Source organism: Cyprinodon tularosa, unplaced genomic scaffold (genome assembly GCF_016077235.1).
Source record: "Cyprinodon tularosa strain WSP-4 unplaced genomic scaffold, ASM1607723v1 ctg207, whole genome shotgun sequence".
Lineage (NCBI taxonomy): Eukaryota > Metazoa > Chordata > Actinopteri > Cyprinodontiformes > Cyprinodontidae > Cyprinodon > Cyprinodon tularosa.
The window spans coordinates 1,024,863-1,050,926 of NW_024038767.1; the positions used below are offsets into that span (position 1 = coordinate 1,024,863).

General features: G+C 38.3%; 3 protein-coding genes across 3 annotated transcripts; 2 read left to right on the forward strand and 1 right to left on the reverse strand.

The window, feature by feature from the left end:
* Positions 1-1,013: 1,013 nt before the first annotated feature.
* On the forward strand, positions 1,014-7,053 carry trmt61b (tRNA methyltransferase 61B). The gene is made up of 7 exons (XM_038285097.1): positions 1,014-1,924; positions 2,009-2,111; positions 3,705-3,895; positions 3,983-4,074; positions 6,509-6,711; positions 6,790-6,864; positions 6,939-7,053. The coding sequence occupies exons 1-7, from the start codon at positions 1,214-1,216 to the stop codon at positions 6,971-6,973; spliced, it is 1,410 nt and encodes a 469-aa protein (XP_038141025.1). The 5' UTR covers positions 1,014-1,213; the 3' UTR covers positions 6,974-7,053.
* spdya (speedy/RINGO cell cycle regulator family member A) lies at positions 6,351-17,503 on the reverse strand. Its single transcript, XM_038285098.1, has 7 exons — positions 17,459-17,503; positions 14,944-15,171; positions 14,798-14,856; positions 14,632-14,717; positions 14,369-14,540; positions 11,854-12,184; positions 6,351-7,748 (listed from the first exon to the last, which is right to left on the reverse strand). The coding sequence occupies exons 2-7, from the start codon at positions 15,152-15,154 to the stop codon at positions 7,699-7,701; spliced, it is 909 nt and encodes a 302-aa protein (XP_038141026.1). The 5' UTR covers positions 15,155-15,171; positions 17,459-17,503; the 3' UTR covers positions 6,351-7,698.
* A 4,947-nt stretch (positions 17,504-22,450) lies between these two features.
* Positions 22,451-23,892, forward strand: LOC119783522. The gene is made up of 3 exons (XM_038285099.1): positions 22,451-22,520; positions 22,609-22,658; positions 23,049-23,892. The coding sequence occupies exons 1-3, from the start codon at positions 22,498-22,500 to the stop codon at positions 23,867-23,869; spliced, it is 894 nt and encodes a 297-aa protein (XP_038141027.1). The 5' UTR covers positions 22,451-22,497; the 3' UTR covers positions 23,870-23,892.
* The last annotated feature ends 2,172 nt before the right edge of the window (positions 23,893-26,064 follow it).

Here is a 26,064-nt window from a genome sequence, read left to right on the forward strand (position 1 = left end):
TGATTGCTCATTAGTAGTACGGGGTTGAGGTGAAGCCACCGGTCGCCATATTGGTACTCCCTAGTTAGACCGGTCAGAATGTAAACAATCAGTGTGCTACAGCATCAAACAACCATGATGTTCTCATTTTCAGAGGTAACTAAGACTTTTAAAATAAAGATAAATTCATCACTTTTACACACACTGGCTGTTCCATAGCATCAGTAGATTAACTTTAACTTAGAATAAAAAAAAATCGGCCTATCACATTGCATAGTCATTATAAAGTCAATAAATAAGCCTATAAATCATGTAATATAACATGTTAGACAAATCCATCACAATAAAATGAATGTGTTAATGGAGCAGAATAATACAGATGAGCCAAAAGTGCTGAATTGATGATGCACATGTAATATACATGTATTTATTACATTGTTATGATAATTATATCTTAAATATAATTTTTACATTTTGCATAAAGACTGAGTTACCAGTACATGTCTGTTAAGGCTCTAGTATTTTCCTGCAGATTGTGGATGCATGATGCCATATACTTTTATTCTCTGTGCATTAACCTTTAAATCTGACATAGATTTATAATAGAGCTAAATTAATGAACCAATTTAATAACTCCACAGAGCTTCAGCTTCTACACTAGTAAAATCTCATCAATTGGTAAAATAACAGGCAACTGAAAGTTCATATTTTTCTTTTTTGCTCTTAGTTACAACAAGAATCTGATCTTTTGAAAAAACTCATGTTTTAGTGTCAGTGTCAGTATGTTTGCACACATTGACAGTGAAATTAACCGTGAATCATCTTCCTACAGCCACCAAACTGCTTATGTTTGCAGCCAAATGCTTCACATGGAGGCATTTTTACTGCGCGTCTCCGTGGGAGCTGGGAGTACCAATATGGCGGACGGTAGCTTCACTGTTTTCGGGCAATCAGCAATCAAACCTGTAACCATATTGAAACGTAAAACACGTTTTTTGCGCCATCTGCTGGTAGCATTGAAGACTGCAGTCGCTTGTTTATGACGCTCCTGACACGTGCCTTTGAAGCAGTGACCTCTTCTCTTTTGTAAACAGACGCCGGTTGTAATTTTTCATGTAAGTTTCCATTTTCCACATCTGTAATGTATTTGTGATGTGATTATTTTATGTTGTGTTCTTTCCTGTCTGACTATAAAGGAGATAATTGAATAGTTTCAGTGATAAAGCTGACAGTGATGGCTGGTCATGCAGCCCACAGATGTGGCTGTTTGCTTAGACTGCTGACATCTTCCAAATCCATTCAGACTCTCCTCTGGAACAGAGCTGTGTTTGGGAGAAACCTTGAAAGTATTTGCAGCAGGACGTTTTCCACCGCTTTAATAAGGTCTAATCAGGATGATGGACAGAGTTCAGACTCCATGCAGACACAAAGGCAGGCTCACCTGTTTAGGAGGAGGCGGTCCCTATCCCCCCTGGAGAGGATCAGCAGTCTGCTGCCTGAGGATGCACTGAGCCCAGAGGTGATGCAGCTGAGAGGGAAAGAGCAGCAAGAAGAGAGACATGATCCTGTGATAGTCACCGAAGAGGACTGTCTGCAGACCCAGAGAGACCCTGATGCAGTAGAAGAGCCAAACACTACAGGCTTTCAGCGTGGGGAGGGTCAGGTGCACCCCTGTCTTTTAGGGGAGAGCTTGCTTTCGTTCGGGGAGCTGCTTATCGCAGAGTTCAGGAAGAAGAGACGGGTGGAGTTCAGGAAGATGTTCCAGCTTCAGCCAGGGGCCCGCCTGCACAGCAGCTGGGGGGTCATCATGCACGATGATCTAGAAGGGCAGCCAGCAGGCCGATTCCTGAAAACCAGCAGGGGCGTCCCCATCTTTTTCCGGCGTGCCAGTCTCGAAGACTACGTGCTGCATATGAAGAGAGGACCTGCCATCTCCTATCCAAAGGTAAATGCCGCAGGTAAAGGTGCTTAAAGCAGAAAAGTTAAATTGTGTGTAATATCTTAAATCTGTGTGTCCTTGTGTTGTTAGGATGCTGCCAACATGCTGCTGATGATGGACGTTATGGAGGGAGACTGTGTGCTGGAGTCAGGCTCCGGGTCTGGAGCAATGTCCCTGTTTCTGTCCAGAGCAGGTCTGCATGGCTCGCTCCACCAAAGTTTAATAACCTTTACATTTTACAGCCTTTTTATCCTCATTTCCAGTTTGCAACATCAAGCTTTACCAAAATAAGAGTTAAGCATAATTGTGAAGTAGAATGAAAGGTTTCTGTTTTGTTTTTCTAACTAAATCTGTGAGATGTGACGGGGATATTTATTAAGCAATGCATGCAGAACCAAGTCAGAAAATAATTAGAATAAACCAACCTCTGTGTTTGTTGGATATACTCCGTAATCTGATGTCCTCTGAAGACTTTAAAGGTGTTTTAGAGAACAAACGGCCTCTCAAAGGTCCAAGGAACAAAGCGGAAAGGTAACGGGGGAGGAAATAGTGAGGAAGTTTAAACCAGGGTTAGGTTATAAAACAAAATCCCAACCAGAGGTGGGTAGAGTAGCAACAACATGTACTCAAGTAAAACTAGCACTACTTATACAAATATTCACATGAGTAAAAGTGAAAAGTAGCTGTCCAATAAATTACTCAGGTAAAAGTAAAAAACAATTAAAAATTAACACTAAAATAATGTTAATTTAACAGACCATAATATAAAGTGACACACAGATTCATTTTGTTTTAAAGCCTTAAGGAAAGTAATGAATTAAAATCATGTAAATATACTGAAAAAATTGGACAATAAATATTTCTTCATGTATAACATATGACATAATTTCTTAAAGTATGTAAAGTATGCATTACAGAAGACTGTAAACTACCTCCAGGGACAGAATGTACTTTTCAGTGTATATTACCTTAAGCTCCATGTCATAGTCTGGGAAGTTAAAAGTAAAATTATAAAACAACAAAGATGGAATTTTTTTTTTATTTGAGTGAAAATTAAACTAAAAGTGTAAATTCTTTTTTCTTTGGTAAAGTTACTCATAGTAGGTAGAGCAGCCAAAGATTTTACTCAAGAGTAACGAAACCTCATGATATTACTTAAGTAAAAGTAAAGAGTTTGGTGCAGTGAAACTACTCCTAAAAGTACATTTTGATTAAAGTTACTCAAGTAAATGTAGGTAGTTACTGCCCACCCCTGATCCCACACCTTAAACATCTGACTGAGCAGGTTTCAGTTGATCTTCTGACGCACGGCCATCATCCTTTCCTAATGAGCTGGAAGGACGCTGTCAGCTTCAGCTCGGAGAATCGATGAACACAAAATCTGTTATTGGCGAAAGCCTGGAGTCACATTTATGTCGTTTAAATTCACACAAACCGAGACCTGAAGCTGGGAAATGCCACTTTCAATGCAAAGTTTGTGATCTCATAAATACTAATATTCCGGGGAAATGTGCGGTCCCTCCCTCAGCCATCTCTGACCCATGTGCGCACGTTTAGGAGGAAAGGGTTCAGTTCAAGGAGCATAAATGAAATCCCAAGAATTAAGCATCGTTTGTAAAAACATTAGCGCCACATCTAATTTAAACTCCATGTATCACATTTATAAAGTGATAGATGGAGATAAAAAGCAACTTCCTGGGAATTTATTCAGTATTTATAATCTGACCCAACTCTGTGATTAAAAATGAGAATCATTCAACACTTTGAAGTTCTGTTTTTCCTCCAGTTGGTTCTAAAGGTAGCGTTCTGAGCGTGGAGGTCCGGGAGGATCATCACAGAAGATCGTTAAAAAACTTTGAGCGCTGGAGGACGTCCTGGGCTCTGCGACGAGGCCAGGATTGGCCAGAGAACGTAGAGTTTCAGAACGCAGACCTCTGCACAGCCTCGCCGCTCCTGGCTGGACGAGGTTTTCACTCGGTCAGTCTCTGCGCTGCAGGTGCTTTTGAACGTTGGTTTGTCAAGAAAAGAGCAGCTCGTTCATCTCAGGCCTCGTCTCTGTTGCAGGTTGCTCTGGACCTGATCCACCCCCACCTGGTTTTGCCCGTCGTGCTGCCACACCTGCATCCTGGAGCCGTGTGCGCCACTTACCTCGCAAAGTGAGTAGTGGTTTTATAAGCATCAGATTTTAAAACATATAAAATATATTTTAAATATACTATTTGTTGTATTTTTGAAAAAACAAAACAAACTGCTCTGTCAAGACAAGAATGAAGTATCAACATAGGGCAAGTAGGTACAAAGGGCTTTATTTTTATTATGCACCTTTTAGGTCAAGGAAAAGATGAAAACTGGTCTTTATCAGAATGTAAAATAATTCCTAGTTTTTCAGCCACTTCGGTTGAAATTAGCATTTTTTCATTCTCTAGCCTTTTCTCCGCCTCAAGCTTCTTTTTCAAACATACGGCTTTACGATCAATCGGAAGCAGTTCTGCCCAAATATCCCGATATATCTGACAAAATTGTTTCTATAAACGTATTTTTTTATATTTTTAAATAAAGCATTTTACATGTCAGAATAATCACACTTAATGACCTTTAATACCAATTAAGACCTTAATAATAATAATTAAAAAAAATTACATAATGATTTTTAATGACCCACAGAAACCCTTTGAGGTTCACAAATGGAAAAAAAAGCCTCACTATCATTGTCTTCCTCCATCTTTTTAGCAAATGTGTGCTCAAAATGGTGTCTTGGAAATCATTCCCCTTTTGATGTCATAAGGAGAAATAAGCTGTCAAGTGTGGTCTGTAGCAGCCCATCACTCATCCAATGTTTTATTCCACATTCCTAGGCTATCTTTATGAAATCAGACTGGTTTTTTGCGGTTACGTTTGCAGGGCGCAGAATTCGAGAGAATAAGGAAAGCTAAAACGGCTCGTCTAATGGAGGACTGCGTAAACAGCAAAAACACGCTCTGGGAGCCTCATTAATGTTTTCAAATGTAGAATATGGGACCTTTAAATGTGCTCCTTTAAATAATTTTAAGCAACAAATATTTTTGGACAGAAAAAACAAATTTGTTTGTTACTCCTTTAGATATAACCTGAGAAAAAAGTACAAATATAATTTCTGTTTTTGTAGAATTTTATAGTTAAAGTAGCAAAGAAGTGAAAAAGCATTAGAGTGTAAACTTGACTTCCTCTGTTTGAAGAGTTGCTATAGTATTGAACAACATAAAGGCGAACATCAGCAACTGGTACAGACATCTGGAAAGGGATGGGAGGCCTTTTTAAACCCTCTAAATGTACCATACAGTGTGGAGATAACATTCAGAGGAGGAAACCATTAAAGACAGCTGCTGATATTCCTACAGGTTCACCTCTGTAATGCTCAAACAAAAGAAATATTTAAGCCTCTATAGGGCACTCGGTGGAATACTTTGAAAATCAATTGTTTCATTGGAATCCAGGATAAGAGCTTATTACCTTTGTAACATTCAAAAAATACGAATATTTTGATGGAAAAAAATAAGTTCAATGTAATAACAAGAAACACCAACTTACCCAAATATATTAAGAAAAACAACAAAAGTGCTTCTAGAAGAAATTCATGAAAAACACTGCATTTTTTTATACAATGTAACCTTAGAGGTATTTACAGAAGAGGATTAGGGCCACTGAAAAAAAAAGTAAACTGATTTTTAAATTTTATTTCAGTTTAGTATGGGAAAAAAGTCAGAATTCTGACTTTTTTCTCAGAATTCTGACAGATAACAAACATGTTAGCATCAAGCCATAGCCATGTCTGTTTTAGAGACTAGCTCTGTTGTTTTAATCACCTTCTGCTCCTCCATTAATGAGCAACTCTCATCTTTGTCAGTGAAGCTGAGTGCTTCACATCTCTGCGCTCATGGTGCCCATCTACATTAAGATCCAAAATTCTGAGAAAAAAGTCAGAATTCTGACTTTTTTCCAATACTAAGTTGAAATAAAATTTTAGAATCACTACTTTTTTTTTCCAGTGGCCCTAATCATCTTCCGTAGGTATTAAGTCTGATACTGGCACTTATATTTTTTTAATACAGTATATAAACCTAATTAGAATTGTTAACTAGGCTTATTAACCTTTTACACTAACTTAAAGGCTTAAAAGATAAAACCAAAGTAGAGATACTTGGTCATCAAGACAGCAACATGTTTGAAATAAACCAAATGCAGAATATTGGCAGAAGCACGGTAGTGGAAGAATGATGATTTACCGCCTGTTTTTCAGCCACAGCATCTGCAGTTATTCAAGGTGCGAAGTACTCTAGTGAAATGTGAGTCCGTCAATCAGCTGAAGTTTGATTCTGACTCTGTCATCAGTAAGATGATGCCAAACACAGCAGCAAACCTAAGAGTTAGTAAAAATCCAACATTTCGACATGTTTGAAATGCTGTAGGGTGAATTTGAGATCGCTGAGCAAAATATGTCTGTTAAATTTAATGAAGCAAAGAGTGGTTTCCACTGCAGGAGGTTCTACAACTTATTCACTTTTTTATTAGGAGCAGTTCACGTACAGGAGCTGAATTCTCTCTTTTTCAAAGCATAACGCAGGTCATTGATCTGCTGGAGGGTCTCCGGTGTTCTGAGCTTCCTTTTCTGTGTGAACGCATCGTTGAGGTTCCAGTCCGGGACTGGATGGTGGCCCCCGCCCTGCAGAAAGATGGACAATACTGCGCCAGGAAAGCTCCAGACCAGGGCGAACCTCTGAGGAGCGAAGAAGAAGCTTCAGTTGGAGCCGATGAAGGTAAGTGTGAGTAATAAAGAGCGATTAATTTAAAAGCTATTGCTTTCATTTCTCTCTCTCCTTTAATGTGTTATTCAGAGGACGGCGTGGGGCCAGCGTTTGGCAGCGTTCCATATATTGCCAGACCTCATCCCGAACAGATGAGCCACACAGGTCAGAGCCAGGTCAAAGATCAGCATCCATTTAATGTTTGGTGTCACTCATCATACCTTATTTTTTTTTTTCAGCATTCCTGGTTAAACTGAGGAAGTTTCTGAAATAGCTGGAGCCACTGAAGACCCCTGGAAACTAACGATTATTTAAGAGTTAAATAAAAAGTAAAAAAACTGATGCAAATAAGAATCAGTGCTTGTCTTTTTCATCAAACAATTTAGAATTTAAACAATAAAACAGATGATTCATGGACAGAAATGAAAGGATGGCAACAAAACATAATAGATTGATGAGCAGAGATTAGATTTTTAGATGCATAGTGGGACAAATTGATGGAAACTTAATGGATGAAATAACTGACAGCTGGAAGAGCAGATGATGGATGGATTCCATCATTCTCACTAACTGTTTGAGAGTATTATACAAATAAAAAACGCTTTATCACCACAAACAAAAACAGCATTGAGACAAATGTTAGTTTAGATTTGTATTCTCAAACTCAGACAGCACTGGCTCATCCTAAAGTCACAACCAGAGAAAAACCCCACAAGATTTCCCCGTCAAACCTTCATGCACCTCAAGGTGGACAAATTGCACAAACATCTCATGTACTAATAAGTTAAATAAATACTGTAAATAAATAGAAACAATCTTTACAGAATATGCTCATAAACACCAACAACTCATTTCATATTAACTTCTGTGGAAGTCAGTGCGTTTCCTTTAGATCATCAATAAGCAGAAGATTCAGAGATATAAAGAATAAAGATTACTGCAAAGAACGGCAGCGTCTCCAGAAAGGAACAGGATGAACCAGCAGGGTTTGGATTTCATCTACATCTCGCTGATCCAGTCTATAAAGGGATCACTGGATGAAGCCGCCCCTATCCAAGAGAAAAGGATGAAAATAGATGAGGACTATTTAATAACTTAATCCAGGTATTTTAAAAAAACAACTTATGTACAGAAATATAAGAAAAAAGAACAAGTTTATTTATATTAAACATAAACTGAATTCAGGTCAATTATTTTACCACATCGACTCAATCAATTGGAAATAATTCAGCCTAGTGATGGTTCATGAGGTTTCCACACATTCATACTGTCTCACAGAATACTGACACCTGCTGGACCTTTAAAGACACTACAGGCAGTTTATGTGAGACTAAACTGAATTGCTTTGATGACCTAGAACAATGATATAATTTGAGTTATTGTAGGTTATATTGTATTATTTCATATGTATGATTAAATTGAAAATATCTTTAATAATTTTAGATGCAGCCAATAAAAAATGTAAACATGTAGCCTATCATAACGTGAACATTTAAGGGAAAATGTGAATGAGGATGCTTGTAAACTAGGTTTTTAAATAATAAGTACAGTAAAAAAAAGCAAATAAACTAAGAGTCAATTTGAAGTTAAGTTAAGTGATAACAGAGGAAAAGAATGACACGAGAAAGTTAAAACGAAACCTTATTCCTTTTAGGCTTCTCCCAAATTTTTTATAAATGTAATGATAAACCGCAAAAGATGAGATCATTTTTTTAGCAGATGCATCATGTTGACAGATAAGTTTTTAAACACTGCTCAGTTTATCTGTCAGTTAGAAACATCTCCTGTATCGGTCACATGACTTTGTTGAAACGACACCAGCACCGATGCAGCGTTTTGCAGTGACGCATGCACCGACTCATTAGTGTTGCTGATCCTATCACTAATTCAGCTTTCACTTTTCCACTCGCGGGGGGGGAGAGAGAACACAAAACAAACATTTTTCATCTGATGTGACAGAAAATCGCGGCGGACGAGGCCATGGTGTTTAGCCCTCATTTAATGTCAATGGGGATGATCGCACACAATTTTACATACGGGGGGGGCCTGCGTAGCTCCGGCTGAGATGGAACCCAGGTCTATTTTAGGGGTCAGTCTCAGTCGGACTACGCAGCAATACAAAATAAAATCTGTAAATCGCACAGGGACAGAGACCGTTTTGGAGTCCTACATCTGGTATGTAGTAAGCAGGACAGACTCGTCATAAAAACAATGAACAAAACATAAAAAAATGATAATGAACAATGATAGAAATTAAGGACAGTAAACGGATAGTCATTCTCTTTGAGCTTTGCTAAAACAAATGGGCCAGAAAACGCAGTTTATCACCTAACAAAAAAAAAAAAATCAGGAGAAAAAACTGATAAAGTAAAATAGTGATCCTTTTTGAGCCTCACAAAAAAAAACAAAATGAGGGTCAGACAGAGCAGCGTATCTCTCAGCTCTTTATGAAAAACAAAAAGAAATCATTGATAAACTTTCTCAGATCTCTCTGAGAATCCTCTCTGCCTCAGTCAGCATATAAACCGCCCAGTCGTGTTTATTGCTGTTTTTTCTTTTCTTTAGACGTAGATCTCATTGTTTTTAATGTCGGCATATGAACATCTTCCATCTGTTCTGGTTTGAGATGCTGCACAGACTCGTCGAGTGAGGCTTTGCTTTATAGCTGTGCCGGCCTTTTTTTTTTTTTTTTTTTATAACTTTTCATAATCTGTTCAAGTCAAATGTGGGAAATTGTTAATAATTTGTGTATAGCACAGAGAAAGAAGTGAAAAAAACTAGTCATAACCTCCCTGTAAACAGTCAGTTAAAGAGGTGTGACTGTTTTTCTGGAGGTGGGCAGGTTTTGCGTTGTTTGGGCCGATAACTGAAAACTGTCAGATTCAGTAACCTTGTGTAGCAGACGTCCTCAGGCCGGGTCACACCGGTTGGCTACAACTTTTTAACTACCAATCCGACTTAGTTCCCCGTCACACTGGCAGTGTATAGAGAGTTCTCAGACTTTGCAGCGTGAGCAGATCCCAGTATGTTTAGGGCTGGGTATTGTTAAAAAAATTTCGGTTCCGGTACCAATACCGATACCTTCACTTCGATACCGGTTCCTGAACGATACATTTTTCGATACCAGTTTTATAATATCAATTCGAAAAAAAAGAAAATTACACAACATAAAAAAGTACAAATCTTGAGTTTTATTTTAAGCTCTGTTTTTCCATTTACATTTTTCCTCTTACATAAAAAAATAAATAATTCAGTGTCTAATATTCACTGTTACATTGTGAGGACCTTTTTACTTAGCAGTTTTCCTTTAGAAAAATTACCATGTCTGACAAACAAGCCCGTTGAATGGGATCCTACTGACAGCGCACCGCTGGTATGGGGGGGGTCTGAGCGGCTCCGACAGAAATATTGAAGGCAGGATGAACTGACTGCACTGATTACGTTTTCAGGTGGATTTTCCCACTTAAAAACATAATAAAACTACTTTATTCCCACTGATCACAGCAAATATAGCTGCAAGGCAAATAAAGGATAGAGTAGCTCCGCCCAACGCGCGTCTGACCCACTTTGCGACCGCGCAGCCAGAGCAGCAAAGCTTTTTCAGCAGCGCGTCAGAAGCTGGTACAAGCAGCAAAAATGAAGCAGCAGACGAGATTTTGCTGCTCTTGCTGCGTCCAGTTTGAAAGCAGCATGATTCACTCCGCTCTGGCTTTGCTCTGCCCACGGGCTGCTGAGAGGAGGATGGTCGCGCTGGCTGCGGTCCGCTCTTCTTGCAGTCAAACACAGAGCGACTTTCTGCTCTTAAATTATTTCCGTGCACGATGTATTGCATTGCGCACTATTAGCATCAGTCTTAATAAAGTGAAGCCGCACTTTTGACCTGGGGGGCATTTTAAAGGGGTTCCGCGACGCTGCAACCAGTTCACAAAAGATACACATGAACCCTGGCTGTAGGCGTGACCACCTGTGTATTTTTCCTGGATGACGCAATCACCTTAAGTGTTCCAGCCAATCACCGAAACTTGGTACCGAAAGACGAGGCATGTTTCGATACTCTGTAGAACCGAAGCATTTCGGTCGGTACCATAAAAGTACCGAAGTTCGGTACCCAGCCCTAAGTATGTTTAAACACCGGGCTACAAAGCAAAGCCCCACTTCATGACCAGACTGATCAAATCAGAACAGAGAGGATTGTAACAGGCATAAATTAGAAACATAATGGGAACTACAGTTGAAGAAAAGGAAAGCGCAGCGATAAAGGGCTGTTGGATGGTTTATTTGGATATAAACCTATTTTACTATATATATTTTCTGTCCTTGTGAAGTTTGTCGGTTTTTCTTTTTTTCTCCCGTGGAGAGTGAGAAGCTGCGCTTTCTATTGTCCCTCGTTTTTGCGAGGCTCAAAGAGGATCACAAATTTATTCGTTTTCTGTCCATCTAATCTCCTATCATAGGTAAAGTTTTGTTTTTTAAACATTTATCAATTTTTTTTGGCCGCAGTCTGCTTTATATGAGCTTGGCGACTCCAAACCCTTTTTTTCCTCTTGCGATTGACCGATTTTATTTAGTGTTGTCCCTCAGAGCAGACAGGTTTTACTTTGTAACTGCGTCTCTCTTCCTGCCAGACCCATGAAATTGCCGCTAAATTGCTGCGTAGTCAGACTAAAATAGACCTGAGGTCTCTCTCAGCCGGAGCTACGCAAGTCCCCTGCAGAAAATGGCGTCGGCTGAGATCACCCCCATTGATTTTCAATGAGCGATAAACGCCACGACCTCGGATGACATGATTTCTCTTGGATGAGATGCAAAATCGGATTTGTTGTGTTCAGAGCTTTAGCGGTTGGTATTAGTTTCCACTATTTCTTGTCTTCTATCTGCTTAACTGTTTAAAAGCAGTCTATCTAACATTAAAATAACATTTTGGGTTAGTGGCGCATACTACTGATGGTCTGTATTAGCTTTACTGCCATATTTTGGTCACAGCATTGGAAGGGTAACAACACTGGGTATAAACGTATGCACAACAATACAAGTGTGGATTTATTTACTGTTATATGTAAAGAAGAACAAAAAAACGTTTGATATTTAAGATATTCTTGCGCAGCTTTACAGCTGAGTTTTCAGGCAGTTTACTGGGTCTATAGTCAGACTTACTTGGAAGCTCTTCAGCGTAGAAGCTGCACGATTCTTGAGCCCCAGTTTTCTTCTCCTCTGCTTTAGCGGCTCTGGGTGGCGTCAGCTCAAACGTAAAGGCAGGAGCGAACGGGTTCAGGCTGCTGTTGCTCGTGGTCTGTGCAGCCGGGCGGCTGGAGGAGATGTGATGTAACCTGCTGCCAGAGATACAGAGGGCGCAGGAAAGCGGGGAGGCAGAGGGGCCGCGTGGAAGACGGACGGCACCTTGTGCGGTATACTGCCTCAGGGCGCCGCTGTGGTGAACGGAGCGCTGCCGCTGCCACACAATGTGGGAAGGCACGATGGCCATCACCTGTCAACAACACAAATATCAGACTCGGGTATAAAGTCAAAAAAAGGTTACAAGAAAATGCACTACAATCAAAAGCTTTCATCCACTGATCAGTATTAACATTAAATGATGTAGATGTGCATTTCATAGAGCTTGGAAGGTTGTGAGTTCGAGCCCCACCCCACAGACTGCCACTCTGGGTCCCTGAGCAAGACCCTAAACCCCACACTGCTCCCAGGGCGCCGCACAATGGCATCCCACTGCTCCCCAAGGGGAGGGGTTAAAAGAGGAGGTACATTTCTCCATCTAGAGATCAATAAAGTTCAATTATTATAAATTATCATTATGTCCATGTTAAATGATTTAATTTTCTAAAGAACTTTGACCTAAATCATATTAATAAGGATAAACTTTTCAATATAAAGACAGATCTATACAGTGTCCTTTAATAAAAGAATAAAATATTTTCACAACACACTTATTTCTACCTTTATAAACCTTTTAAAGTTTATTACCTAGGAAACTTTCCTACCAGCACTAACAGACGGCACCGCAAAGATGCCACACCCACCTGGAAAACAGCTTTCAACATCAGGAATAGCAGCACTAAGTCTCCTCGGATTAACGACTCTCTAATTCATGCCTGATTTATTTAAATGATTAACTTGATTAAAGAAATGTTTTATTATTAAAGAAACAAAAAATATATCTCGTATTGTTGTCTTTCCCAATTTAAACAAATTAAATTTGACCCGGTTGGGTTTTCCAACAGGACAATAAACCCTCAAAACTGGTTTTCAAGTTTTAAAAGTAGGAGAGCATCATTATTTAGGGACAGTCTGAACAGTCTGCCCCCAGTGGGCCTCAGCAGATGGCCGCTCACACTGAGCCTGGTTCTGCTGGAGGTTTCTTCCTGTTCAAAGGGAGTTTTTCCTCTCCACTGTCGCTACAAGCATGCTTAGTGTGAGGGATTGCTGGAGAGTCAATGAGTCGATGCAATCAGCTGGTTTTCTTTGAATATAAAACTTTAAATCAATCTGACTGATTTAAAGGATGATCTGGTTGAACGTCTCTGTAAAGTGCTTTGAGATTAAATTTGTTGTGAATTGGTGATCTATAAATAAACTGAACAGAACAGACAATAAACCAACAGATTTAAATTAACTACATCATTTTCCAGAAAGAGAGGTTAATATCTAGTTGGTGCTATTTAATTAACTTTTAAATGACAAGAAAAAGTTGGGCCTTTTTCTGCAATCTGCTAAAAGACATTTTAACAAAATATTAATGGAGATCATTCTGGAAAACATAAAACAGCCAGTGTGATCATCCAACACATTTGGATAGTTCAATCAATCTAAATATAACAGGGTTTATAGAGGAATGAGAAACTCTAATTTAATGCTTTTTAATGCTATTTTATATGGAGGATCAACTCTGCCATATTTGAAAATAAATACAGAAATAAATAAATGCTCAATAAATAAATAAGCATGCAATTAATTGCCACCAAAAATACAATAAACAAATAAATGTAAGTAGAAATTAAATTATACAGTGAGACATAAATGTATATAACTCTTTGAATTAGCTTCTTTATTTATTTGCCTTTGTAATATTTACCTTATTTTTTTGTCCTTTATAATCTTCAACTTTATTTTTTAATTACTTATATTTTTAAGTATTTATTTATGTGCATGTTATAATATTTTTGTCCGTTTTATTCTTCCTTTGTATTTTTTTTACCCTAGTTATTTCTTCGCCGCTATTTATTTCTGTCTGCCCTTACATGCCTTACATGTCTAGCTGTATCATTTAATTACTACTTATATTTATTTGTTTATTGTATTTTTGGCGGCAATTAATTGTATGCTTATTTATTTATTGAGCATTTATTTATTTCTGTATTTATTTTTAAATATGGCAGAGTTGGTCCTCCATAATTTTAATGCCCTTAGGAATTAAGAAAAACACAGCTAAATCCTTCGTCATCTTTAGCATCGACAGGCTGCAGCAATGTCCCGAATTCTGTTAAACAAAACCGCAACCTTTGTAAAAATCTTGTGTTAATATTTTAATATCCTTTAATCCCAATGAGTTTAATTAATAGCATAATTGTAAGCATAAAGGCTCTTGAGAATTGAGTGAACAAATGTCTAAATGGTCCTAAATGTATCTGCCTCATTTCAAAGATAAATGTCCCACCTCCTCACAGCAGCTCCTACTGACAGCAGCTCTGTAACAGATACGAGCCCACAGCTCGTCGCGCTGCTTAAGGAAACGTGGAAACTGCCTCCTCCAGTTCTTGCCCAGAGCCCAAGGGAAAATTTCATACTTGCTTTCCTCTTCATCCTCCTCCATGGTGTTGGCGAGGTAGCTACAGACACAGAGCAAATGCTCAAGACAGGAATGTCGTTTTTAAAAAAAACAAAAAAACTGAAAGTTTCCACTAATTCCTGTTGACTTACAGTGCCATGAAAAAATTCTTCCTGGTGTATTCAGAAATAGAGAAATTGGCCCGTTTGAAGTACACAAAGGTCATGGCTAAAAGATACTGGTGAGAAAAAGGGGAAAAACATTAAGAAATTGGTCGAAAATAGGTTGGCTAACAGGTTATAAAAAGTCTTTCTTTACCTTGTCAGTCATTTGGTAGCAACAGTCCATCCTGAGGAACTGCTGGATGAGATCATCATCTGAAACAAAACCATAACGGGAGCCTTTCACGATAAAAGCCAACTTACATGCTAAACCACTGGACTGTGTTCAGGGTGTTCATTCACCCAAAAGACGCAGGTATGCAGTGATTTCCTGCCATTGGATGACAGTTGCAGGCATTTTGGTGAAATGAGCGTCACGTTGACCAGACTGCATCTTCCACAGCGTTCCCTCTGAGTCCTGACCGTTGGCTCTGCTCAGGCCAAAATGCTTCCTGATCTGACGACCATTTTTGCGCCTGACCCGCAGCGATGCAGAGGGAGGAGTTTTTATCATGGTGACGCCACTGCCGTCTGAAGGCGGGAGAAATGTTAAACAACGATCAAAACAAAGTTCATTCATTCTTTAAAGGCTCACTTTGATTCTGAAAGAGCTTAGAAAGTGATCTGTGGAACGACCCTTCTCAACAATCTGGCCACGTCTGATTGAATTTAGTTTAATTCCATCAAATCTATTAGTTTCATGTAATTAACATACAGAAGCGTTCTGTAGATTTACTTAAGCAAACAATCAACATTTGTTTCTGCTGAAAACATTTCAGCACTGTAAAGATTTAAATGACAAAGGCATATTACCCATCTTTAAAGTTCATAAGCATATAAACTTATAGACAAACCCGATTTTAATTAGTATGGAGGACATATGCTGTGATGCCTAAATTGAGAAAAGTTTGTAATTGATTTTTGGTTGGATTTAATATCATTTTTTATACATATCAACTGTTTGTTCAGCCTGCTGCTTTTTTAAAAAGGTGTTAAAAAATTATTGGGAAGCTAATATAAAACAGCAAATGGGCTGTTTTATCCTATAAGAAACCCAAGAAAGTTATTTGCCAAAAATATTCATATAATCCGTCTTGTTGAGGGTAAATTAGATGTGCTCAAATTCGTCTTTGTTGGATCATAGCCTAGAGCAGAGGTCATGGATTAGCAGACCCATCTGCTGGCTAGTCCCGACTGAATTAAAACATCTATAAATTACCGCATGTTGTCCGACAGTGTCTAATTTCACACGCACCGTTTCTCCTGTTAATACGGTAAAGCCCTCTGGGGCGTCCGGCTCCAGGCTGCACGTGATCCAAATGAGCCGTCAGTCTGGGTTGCTGCTGCTGCTACTTTTAGACACAGCAGGCAAACCTGCATCAAAATCAGACTAATCATCAAATAATTTTAACTGTCAACTCTCCTATTGGCAGGATAAGGGTGGCTTCTACAGAAACCCTGGAATCTGATTGGCTGCTTCACACTGAGAAATGCTAGATAATTTAGGGCTTTGAATCCTGAGGTTGTGAGTTTGATCCCCCACTCCCACAGACTGCCACTCTGGGTCCCTGAGCAAGACCCTTAACCCCACACTGCTCCCCAGGCGCCTCACAATGGCAGCCCACTGCTCCCCAAGGGGAGGGGTTAAAAGCAGAGAAATAATTTCCCTCTGGGATTATTAGAGTATATAAAATACAAACAAAAAATAAAATAATCAAAAATAATTATTTAACAAAAATTAGATTTAATGATATCAAATAAATTTTAAAGAAACATTTGAAATTAAGTGAAATTTATAGATTTAATGGTTTATTCAATGATTGATTAAATTGTGCATTTAATTGTTTAATGGCAAATTTAAAGCTTTAGCATTTATCTTTTTTATGTATTATTCAATGATGTATTAGAGAAATAATACATTAAATTATCTAATGGAACAATTAATAAGACATTTATTGATTTCACGATATATTCATTAATTTAATTTTGTTTCCTTTAACCCTCCAAAGACATCTAATTTTATTCTCTACAATGACAAGACTTTTTTTTTAAATCACCAGAACCGGATAAAACCAGTAGCAGCAGGTTAAACAAAGTAAAAGATTAGAAATTGACCACAATTGATTTGACCAGTTTATTATTATTATTATTTTTACAGATCTTTAGGAAAATCAGAGCTCAGGTAAATAAGATGTAGTTTTAAATAAAACAGAAAATAAACTTTTTATGATCAAAGCACAAGCGTCTAACCATATTTAGATAATTAATAATAATGTCCAGGGCTTTAATTAGTTTGGGGAACTATTGTTTAACACAATATAGTTTATTACATTTACATTATGTTCTGTGAAATCGCCAGTTTTTAAAAGCAGATCCAAAAATATTAATTTTAGCTCGGAGCTAAAAAGGCTAAATCCTCAGGCTAACAGATATCTGTGGATTTAACCTGAAGTCTGGTTACATTTAATGACTAGCAGCTCTTATTGCCTATTTTTCCCACTAATTACCACTTTACTCGTTTTATTTGAGGAGTGTGTCCCTTTTGTTAGTTTTATCTTAAATACATTTTCTAACTCCAGGATTAACGACATATTTCATCAATTCTACAAGTTCAAAATGTTTCCCTTTCAATAGCTGCGAGCTAGCTAAAAATATCACCAACTTTTACTATTTTTCGGTTTGTCATCAAATAATCTTTCCATATCGGTTATAAACTAACGAAAGCACATCGATAAAAATCGAAGTTATCTTTGAAAACAAAATTTTAACTTCGATAATTAGTTCAATTAAAAGTAGGAAGAAAAATCCGAACACTAACCCGAGGAGATGTTAAAATGCAGAGCTGGAGGATTCCTCGCGAGCCTTCCGCTTGAGCGCGTGAGATGCTGCAGGAATTTCCCCCCGCTTTTTTTTCTGACGTAGCACCGCGTTTCAGCACGTCTACACGTCAACCTGTCCGCCATATTGATAAGGCAACGGTGAACAGCATAGTAGTGGTGTCGATTTCATCATTTAGAAAATTGACAATATTTATTAACAAGCTTCAAGATTAGGAACATGTGCCATTAGAGCAATATTTGAGCCAGAACTACAAATAGTAATTGAAGCAATAAAAACAAATAGACTCACATACTTTCTACCAACTCTATAGATTATGTAAAGTCTCGTAGAAAATGTTGTATTTATTCAGTAGTATATAAAACAAGCAATTTAAATCACTATAAATTGTTTTAATATTTATGAATTTCATTGACTTATTTTAATAAGGTGTGTCTCAGCAGATGCTCAGAGGGAACGCTTTGAGCCTGGAAGTGACGCAGCAGGGCGGAGGTCTTAGAGTAGTTGGGAGCTGGTTAGGGTTGCCAACTATCCCTTGAAAAACGTAATTGTTCCGTATTTAGAAATAGAAGTACCAGTCCCGTATTTATTGGAAAAGGAACGCACTTTATCTCGTATTACTGTGAGAGTAAAAATGTAGTTAGTAAAAAGCTAATGGAAAATTAAGAATGAGATACAAAACTTATGATAAACGTTTTCCCAGGCCCTGTCCTGCTTTGTGACCAATGAGCTGACAACATATATGTAACGATTCAGAATGCCCTCATCCGATTGGTCGAGCCAAGTGTTGCTAACGGAGAAGATAGCGGCTGACAAAAGAGCAGCAGCACTCAAAAACAATCAACTCCTCACTGATGCAAGAGCTCAAAGGGAAATACGTGGAAAAAATATGCTATCACTACATAATGTGGAATGGAGCTTATGATTTTTTTTTCTGTTTTACAACTGTAGCCTACAGTCATTGCATTTAAGGCACAAAAATCTTTACAAGTTTGCACAAGTTTGTTGTTACACCAAAAATGTGCACTATTTATTTATTGTTTTATATTAATTTTTACCGTATCAACTTAAGCAGTACAGGATTAAGTTTAAAATGCTTATTTTATACGGCATGTGTTCATGTCACTCACAAGTATGCAGCTAATTTAATGCAGATTTGAGTCAAATAGTTTAAAAAATAATTTCACACACAAAGGGGGGCTAAAAAAATCACCATGCCAGGAGAGGTAAAGGCAATTGGGTCAGCTGGCACGCACATGAGGTGTCCCTTTTTTTTCAGGGAGTTGGCAACCCTAGAGCTGGTAGAAACGTTTGACTGGTAAATTGGTTGGTGGTTGGCACAAACTGCAGCGTGACTGAGCCGTAATGGAGTCTCAGTTAGAGGAAGATAGGGATGATGAGATGGAATTTGGCAGTTAGAACAGGTTGTTGGCTTGGAGAGGATCAAGAAAAGAGAAAATGGATCAGGAAGAGAGAAAATTGGAAAGGGAGAAAGTCAGATGGGATCACAAAGTAGAACACGAAGCCTGGAATCATGCAGTTTAGATGAAGGTAATTCAAATGTCACAAAAGTTCTTAGAGAGGAGTTTAAACTTATTTTAAAATTAAGGAAAGAATGAGATGAAATGTCCTTTAGTCTCATTTAGATTTAAGAAACAGTTGAAATAAAGAAAGTGGAAAGTCTTTCAGTTTTGTAGAATGTATGGGCCGGATCTATCAAAGGTTTGCGTGTATAAAAACGTGAGCTATTTCACTGCGCACGCTAAAAATGTACAAATTGATCTATCAACAGCGTGCTAAAAGGATTTGGTCTTTAAAACGTGCTAAATAGCGCCTCTTATCCATTTAGTACTTTTTCTGCAATGAATATGCAATATGGGGCGTTTACAAGCAAAAGTGCGTCTTGTGGGAGGAGAACATGTAAATATATTAATTTAGCACTCGCAAAGTGATTTATTAAACCTGAAAGCAATTTTGCTAACGGTATCTGACTCTATATTTAACACGTTTCAAAAGAAGGTGCAAATGGTCTGTATGCGTAATTGCGCACACATGGCAGCGGTTATTGTCGCAAGAAGGAGACATTAAAATGAAGCAAGGAGACCCAGAGAACGCATTTTTTCACTCCGTGTGAATATTTTTGCAATGAACGAGGAAACGATCATCAAAACATATCGTTTATCCAGCATTGCCATTTTGGAGCTGTTGGGGGAACTCCAAATGGATTTGGTTCCAGCCACAAGGAGGACCCACGCAATAACAGATATCACAAAACTCCTTGCAACATTGCACTTTTTTGCATCTGGGTCATTCCAGCGTACGGTTGCAGCGAGAGCTGGGATCTCCCTATCTCGTTTTTTCAGAAGTGCTGTCCGAAGTGCTGTCCGACGGGGTCGGGGTTCTCCCCCTGCGCCTGTGGAGCAACATGCCAATGCTGCGAGGATGCGTAGCGCAGTAATCTCATCCACAGTCACGTCTTGTGAGCCATTTGGTGTGTGCATTTTTCTACAGGCCAATACAAAACACCTGTTTTTTTTTTGTTTGTTTTTTTACTGCAGTGAAGTAGAAATTCAGCCACATACCACCTTAGGGAATAAAGGTTGCCAAAGTTTTTTCTTTATATATATATATATATATATATATATATATATATATATATATATATATATATATATATATATATATATATATATATATATATATATATATATATATATATATATATATATATATATATATATATATATATATATATATGTTGGGGGTCACTGTAAGATTTTAATTTCTTAATGCACTAGTTTGTACAAACTACAAACTACTTTGCCGCAAACCACAAAACGCGCAAAACCATCATTTAAATAGGGCGTCTCCAACAGTTTTGCACCTGCCACCAGTTACGCAATCACTCTTGTTAAATCACCCGCAAACCATGGTTCAGCCCCTCGCGCAAAATTCCAGTTTGCGAGCGCAAATTACTGCACGCAAAATTGGATCTTGATAAATCCGGCCCAATGTATTTTCCTGTTGGGCCTGACAGCCATCCTCCTTTAAGGTGCTATGCCTGTCAAAGGTATGGGCAAGCTGCTGCAGCTCGTTAGGTGTCCAAAATATCGAGAGGAACATAGATTTGAAGAATGTAAAAATGGACAGGATACTTGTAACAGTGGATGGCAGCATATTGTGAGATATCAGGGATGTGAGGTCAGGAAACGGAAGGTAGAAATCAAACAAGTTAAAGAGGTAAATAATACTTTTGCAGAAGCTGCAAATGAGTTCAAAAGAAAAACGCACAAGAAAAGTTCAGCAGATCAAAATACAAGACCAAAGAAGGACAGAAACTGATTCAATATTTATGGTTGAGAAGGTGGTATTATTTATGGCATACTTCATAAACTATAAAGAACAAGTGAAACACAGAAAAACAGGAAAAAAAAAGATAATTGTGAAAGAAGCAGATTTTTTTTTGTCTTGGGATTAAATAAATGAAATTCTAGCAGCTGATGAGAATTGGAGGACAGCAAAAGGGAACAGACTGTTCATTTTACAATGGAATGCTAGAAGTTTAGTTGTTAATGGTCAAGTTAAAACGTTTTAACAAGCAAAAAACATTCCATATATTTTTTTAGATGAACAGCTGAAGTTTGTTAAGGGGAAGGTAATTTTTTGTGGAGACTTTAATGGGCAGAGAAATCACAGTGATTAAATTGTAAAAATAATAGAAGAAGTGGTGGAAATTAAAAAGGTGGTTCGTTTAAATGATGTTTGTTGTACTGAAATCAACATTAGGGAGAATACATGGTCAGCAATTGATCTAATATTAGTTTCTGATTCAATAGCAGGTGTATGTTCTTGGCAAGTGATCAAATATATAACTATAGCAAGTGGCCATTTCCCTATATTTACCAAAATCAAGTTAAGAATAAGAATAATTAATGAAAATATAATCCAGAAATTGTGTTCGGTCAGCAGATTGGAAAACTTTAAATGGTTAGTGACAAAAAAACTGGGTGAAGTATAGATAAATAGCAACTTGGATGATTTAAGTTTAAATGTACGTTATGCGGGACTGCATGGTGGAACAGTGGGTGACACTGTTCAGGGTTTGATTCCTGACCCAGAGTCCCGTGCATGCGTGGGTTCTCTCCGGGTACTCCGGCTTCCTCCCACAGTCCAGAAACATGACTGTCAGGTTAATTTACATCTCTAAATTGTCCTTATTTGTGAGTGTATGCTTGCATGGTCGTATGTCTCTGTGGGCAATCTATGCTATTTGTGGTGGTGGTAGACTAGTGGAGCTAGGCACCCTGATGGAATAAGCCGGAGAAGATGGATGGATGGATGTCATGCAATTTTGGAAGCAGCTGAAAAGAAAAAAAGAAAGGAGGAAAAAGGGAGAGGGAGAGTGTTTCCTGGTGGACCAAGGACTGTAGTAAAGTAATGAAAAATATTTAAAAATCAAAGTTTTGATATGCTACTGTATAGAACCTCGAACTCAATGCTAGTCCTGACATTTTGAATTTAAAAAAGCTTCCTGGATGGGGAGCGAAACGTCTTCAAACTTGGAAACAAAGTCCAGTAGATTGTTTTTTTTAACGTTTTTTTTGGAATGACTATGACCTGGATTACTGAGAATCTTCACCAGCATAGAGCATGTATTCATACTGTGTTCTATGACGGTGACAGGAAAGAGTTGATTCAATTCTTAACAACATAAAAGAAAAACTAGATCTCATTGAGTCGTTACAGAAAGATTCTAAGAGTAAATGCTATAAGGCCAGATTTAAACTTCATTATATTATTGTTATTTTTTGAGATTCAGTTCACACTCCTTTCCAGTAATGGGTGGTATTGCAACTTTAAAGTTGTTTGCCAAAAACCAATAAAAAAAATCACAGAAGAAGAAAATGCTCAGTGAGCTGCAGGTGTCTCCAATAAGTACAATGAGTGGCAGAGCTTCTGCTTAAGACCGATCTCCTCTCTCTGAATGTCAGTCACTGTGGCTGAATTGCTGTAGCAAACATGCTTCTGGGTGTCTGCTTAAGGTTTGTTACTGAGGCTTTTTGGCATAATGACTGAATCTTTAAAATAATCGACTCTCAATGTTGCTTCTAACTGTCATCTGTTTTACAGGGTGTGGTTGATCTGCCTGCTTTTTGGCCCAGGGAATTGTTTTCCTACAGGTAAATTATTTTTTGAAACATTACATTTTATCTTTATTACTTATTTAGTCATATATCCTATTTAGTTTGGTGACTGGAGATGCAAAGATTAGTGCTTCTGGTTTGATTTCCTGTCAGCTTTTCTTGAAGTTGTGTTTTTATTTTTTTCCTATTCAACAGTATATTTACTAATTGTATGAAGGTAACACTAATCTGGCCCAAAGAATTCAGTCTGATTGAATCTTCGCTGTTGCCACAATGATGGCAACAGCGAAGGTTGCAAAGGTTTGTCTAGACTTAAGTAATTTCAGATGTTGGCCAGTTGAGGATATATCATCACAATGCTTATATCTGCATGTTTACACCTTGAGATTTCTTGTGACCTGTTTCTTTTTTTTTTTTTCTTCCCAGACCATGGCAATGACACAACTTTGAGTTCTGAACCATCTGCAAATCCAGACACTTTGTTTACAACCTCTTCTGCTGGAAATGAGTCTGCCTCCAGCATTAAAGCTCCTGAAAAGTCTTCTGATTCCAACTCTACCAGTGGCCCAGGTATTCTGTTACCAAGAGATTTCTATGTTGGCCCTACCTCGCAGCCAGTGGAGATGTCACATGGCTTCTCGTCACAGCTGCAAGTGGTTTCCGGTCCTGAAGACTTTTATCGTTCACCCAGTCCCTGGTTTGGACCTCCTTTAGTGCATGAGCCTGTTTATACTGGTTCTGACTCTCATCTGTACACATATGGAGAGGGCTCCATGAGGTTTCCTTATTACAGCTACAATGGTGTCCATGCAGCAGTTCCTCCCTATGGCTACACACATGGAACTTTTGGCTCTCCTCTGTACAGTTATGCTTATGGCACAGGTGAACCCTCTGGCCAAGCATATGAACGTAATGTACATGTAGCTCCTCCACATGGGGTGAGCTTTCCACCTGCCTATGGATACTTTCTATGGCAGCCTTCAGTGTTGGAACCTGAAATGGTTCTTATTGGGAACATCATGGTGAAACTCCGTGAAATGCCACGTGCTCAGCCCTGGAGACCTAGTAAAGTGCCATCTGGACTGACTGAAAAGCCTCTTGTGTACCAGTCATCTCTGATGCAGTCAAATGGAGGCAATCACAGAGGAAAATGCCTCTTCAATGGTCGGTACTTTAAAGATGATTACTTGAGTCCCACTCCTGAACCTGAAACACAGCAACAGGATGTCACTCAAAGTGGCTATTAATTTCTGGAAGCCACTGGTCAGAACTTTCTTTGGGAACATGAGGACATTTTGTGGATGCCACTTGCTGAGGAATTGAGGATTGGCGTACTGCTAGTAGGCCTGACCGAATTTCTATCTTTCCTCCCTACTACAGCTGGAACCAAAGATGTCATCTAATTTTTCCTGTCTTTCTGGGGGTCTTTTCACTGTACTGTTCAGCAACTTTTTCTTTAGATTATATATGTGGAAAGCTCTTAATAAAATGGAAAAGTTTAAAACTTGTCTTTAATTCTGTCTTCCATATGACTTCATTTACAACAGCACCTACCTCATGAGAAACAAACTTAATGCTGAGAAACCTGGAGAAACAAGTGGGCTGCTTAGAGTATGTTGTTCCTGTAGAAAACAATATTTCTAACAATCTTTTGGAGACTGCCCTTTGTATCCAGTTTTGGGATCTTTAAACTGTCCTTAAATGCGTGTGTGTGAGTGCATGGTCAAATGTCTTTGTTTCTCTGTGTTGCCCTTCGACTGACTTGCCTGTCTAGGGCTCCGTTTCACGAGTGGCCATTTCTCAATTCATAAGAATGTGAGTACGGACTTGTGTCCTCGCAAAGTATGTTCTTGAGAAGAACACATGAAAGTATGGACCCGGGGAGCATTTAGCATAAATATGGGTCACTGCAACAGAAGCGTCTGGAGCTGCATTTTTACCTCCTGTTAATAGTCTCTAGATAAATTCATTTATTGGGGGAACAATAATGAACCCAGTCAGATAAACGCAAATCAAACATTTTCACAAAAAAGTCCATCAGAGCCAGCGGTCCTTCACATGGCTATGCCGAGAGAGGGCTGCTGGAACGGGCTAAAATTAGACCTGGCTGCAGTTACTCTCGGAAGTACGCTGGTTGCCACAGTCCTCAACTAAAAAAAAAAATTACGCATTAAATCAGTAAATGGGCCATATAGTGATACTTAAAGTATTTCTGATTAAAAGTGTAATGTTGCCTAAAATTATCTTAAAATGTACTTTTATTGAACGGCAACAGAATTTTTAACTTACAGTAATACTCTGAGCTCTGTGAGCGCTCCACTGGAAGCTGCTGCTGCGGCAGTGCATGCTGGGACAGCTGTCAATCTCAAGAACTGACAACTCTGTGATGCATGCTGTGTAAAGAGGGAGGGGTGAGAACAACGTACGAGGACTTTGTCTGTTCTCAGCCTTCTTGTTCTTGTGAATTAGAACAGTACTAGGGCTGAGGCTGATCAAGTTTCATGAGGACATGAAAACGTACACACATTGAGAAACAGCCAGTTTACTCAACCTCTGTTTCAGTCACCATAGTAACATTCTCCTCAGAGCAAACCTGGTCGGTAGCAGGTCTTGTTCAGTAAACTCGGAGTGTCCTCCGTCTCTGCTCTCCTTACAGCAAATCACATTTCATTTCCAGATCTAATCAGATTTTTGTTGTAGTTTTGTGTATATAAAAAAATAACATTGGTCAGACACATTCGATTGTAAAAACAAAATTTTAAGTCCGTTCAACGAGGATCTCAAAGAATGATCGGGATTTTCTTACAGAGAATTAAATATTTATAGGGAGAGGATTCTACAACTGTTGACAGGCTGAGATGTTGTTTTTGGTTGCAAATCATTTTTTTTTTATTTTTACAGTACATGATAATCAGGAATTACTTTCAGATTACACATAAATCAATTAATTCTGCACTGTAATATTCAAGATATCAGTTTTCTTCCAATTTGGAGGAAAGATACTTTCACTGTGACGCTACCTCTCCAAGTGCGGGTGCTGCCCACACTGGGACAAGGCTGTCTCACTCCACTAATGTTGATTAGATTCTCTAGGAAGGCTGAGTAAAGTCTAAGATCTTAGGATTATTCAGACATACATGAACCAAGTGAAATACTATGTACAAGATTGATAACAGCTGAAAGCTTAAAATATTATTTTTTTTCTTAAAATTCTTAAATGCTCACTTAATTTTTATATATTTTTGGGGCTGTCTAAAAAATTCTTATATTCTGGTTTAAATGCTTGACTTTGTTGGCATGCTGCCTACACAGATCTCACAGTACTGCTGTTTGAGATAAAGTGTCGCCTTATTATTCATTATTTGGTTAATGCACATTTTTGTTTATATTTTGCTTTGAAGGAAATATTCACAAGTTGTTGAGTCTCTGGGACTCTTTGAAG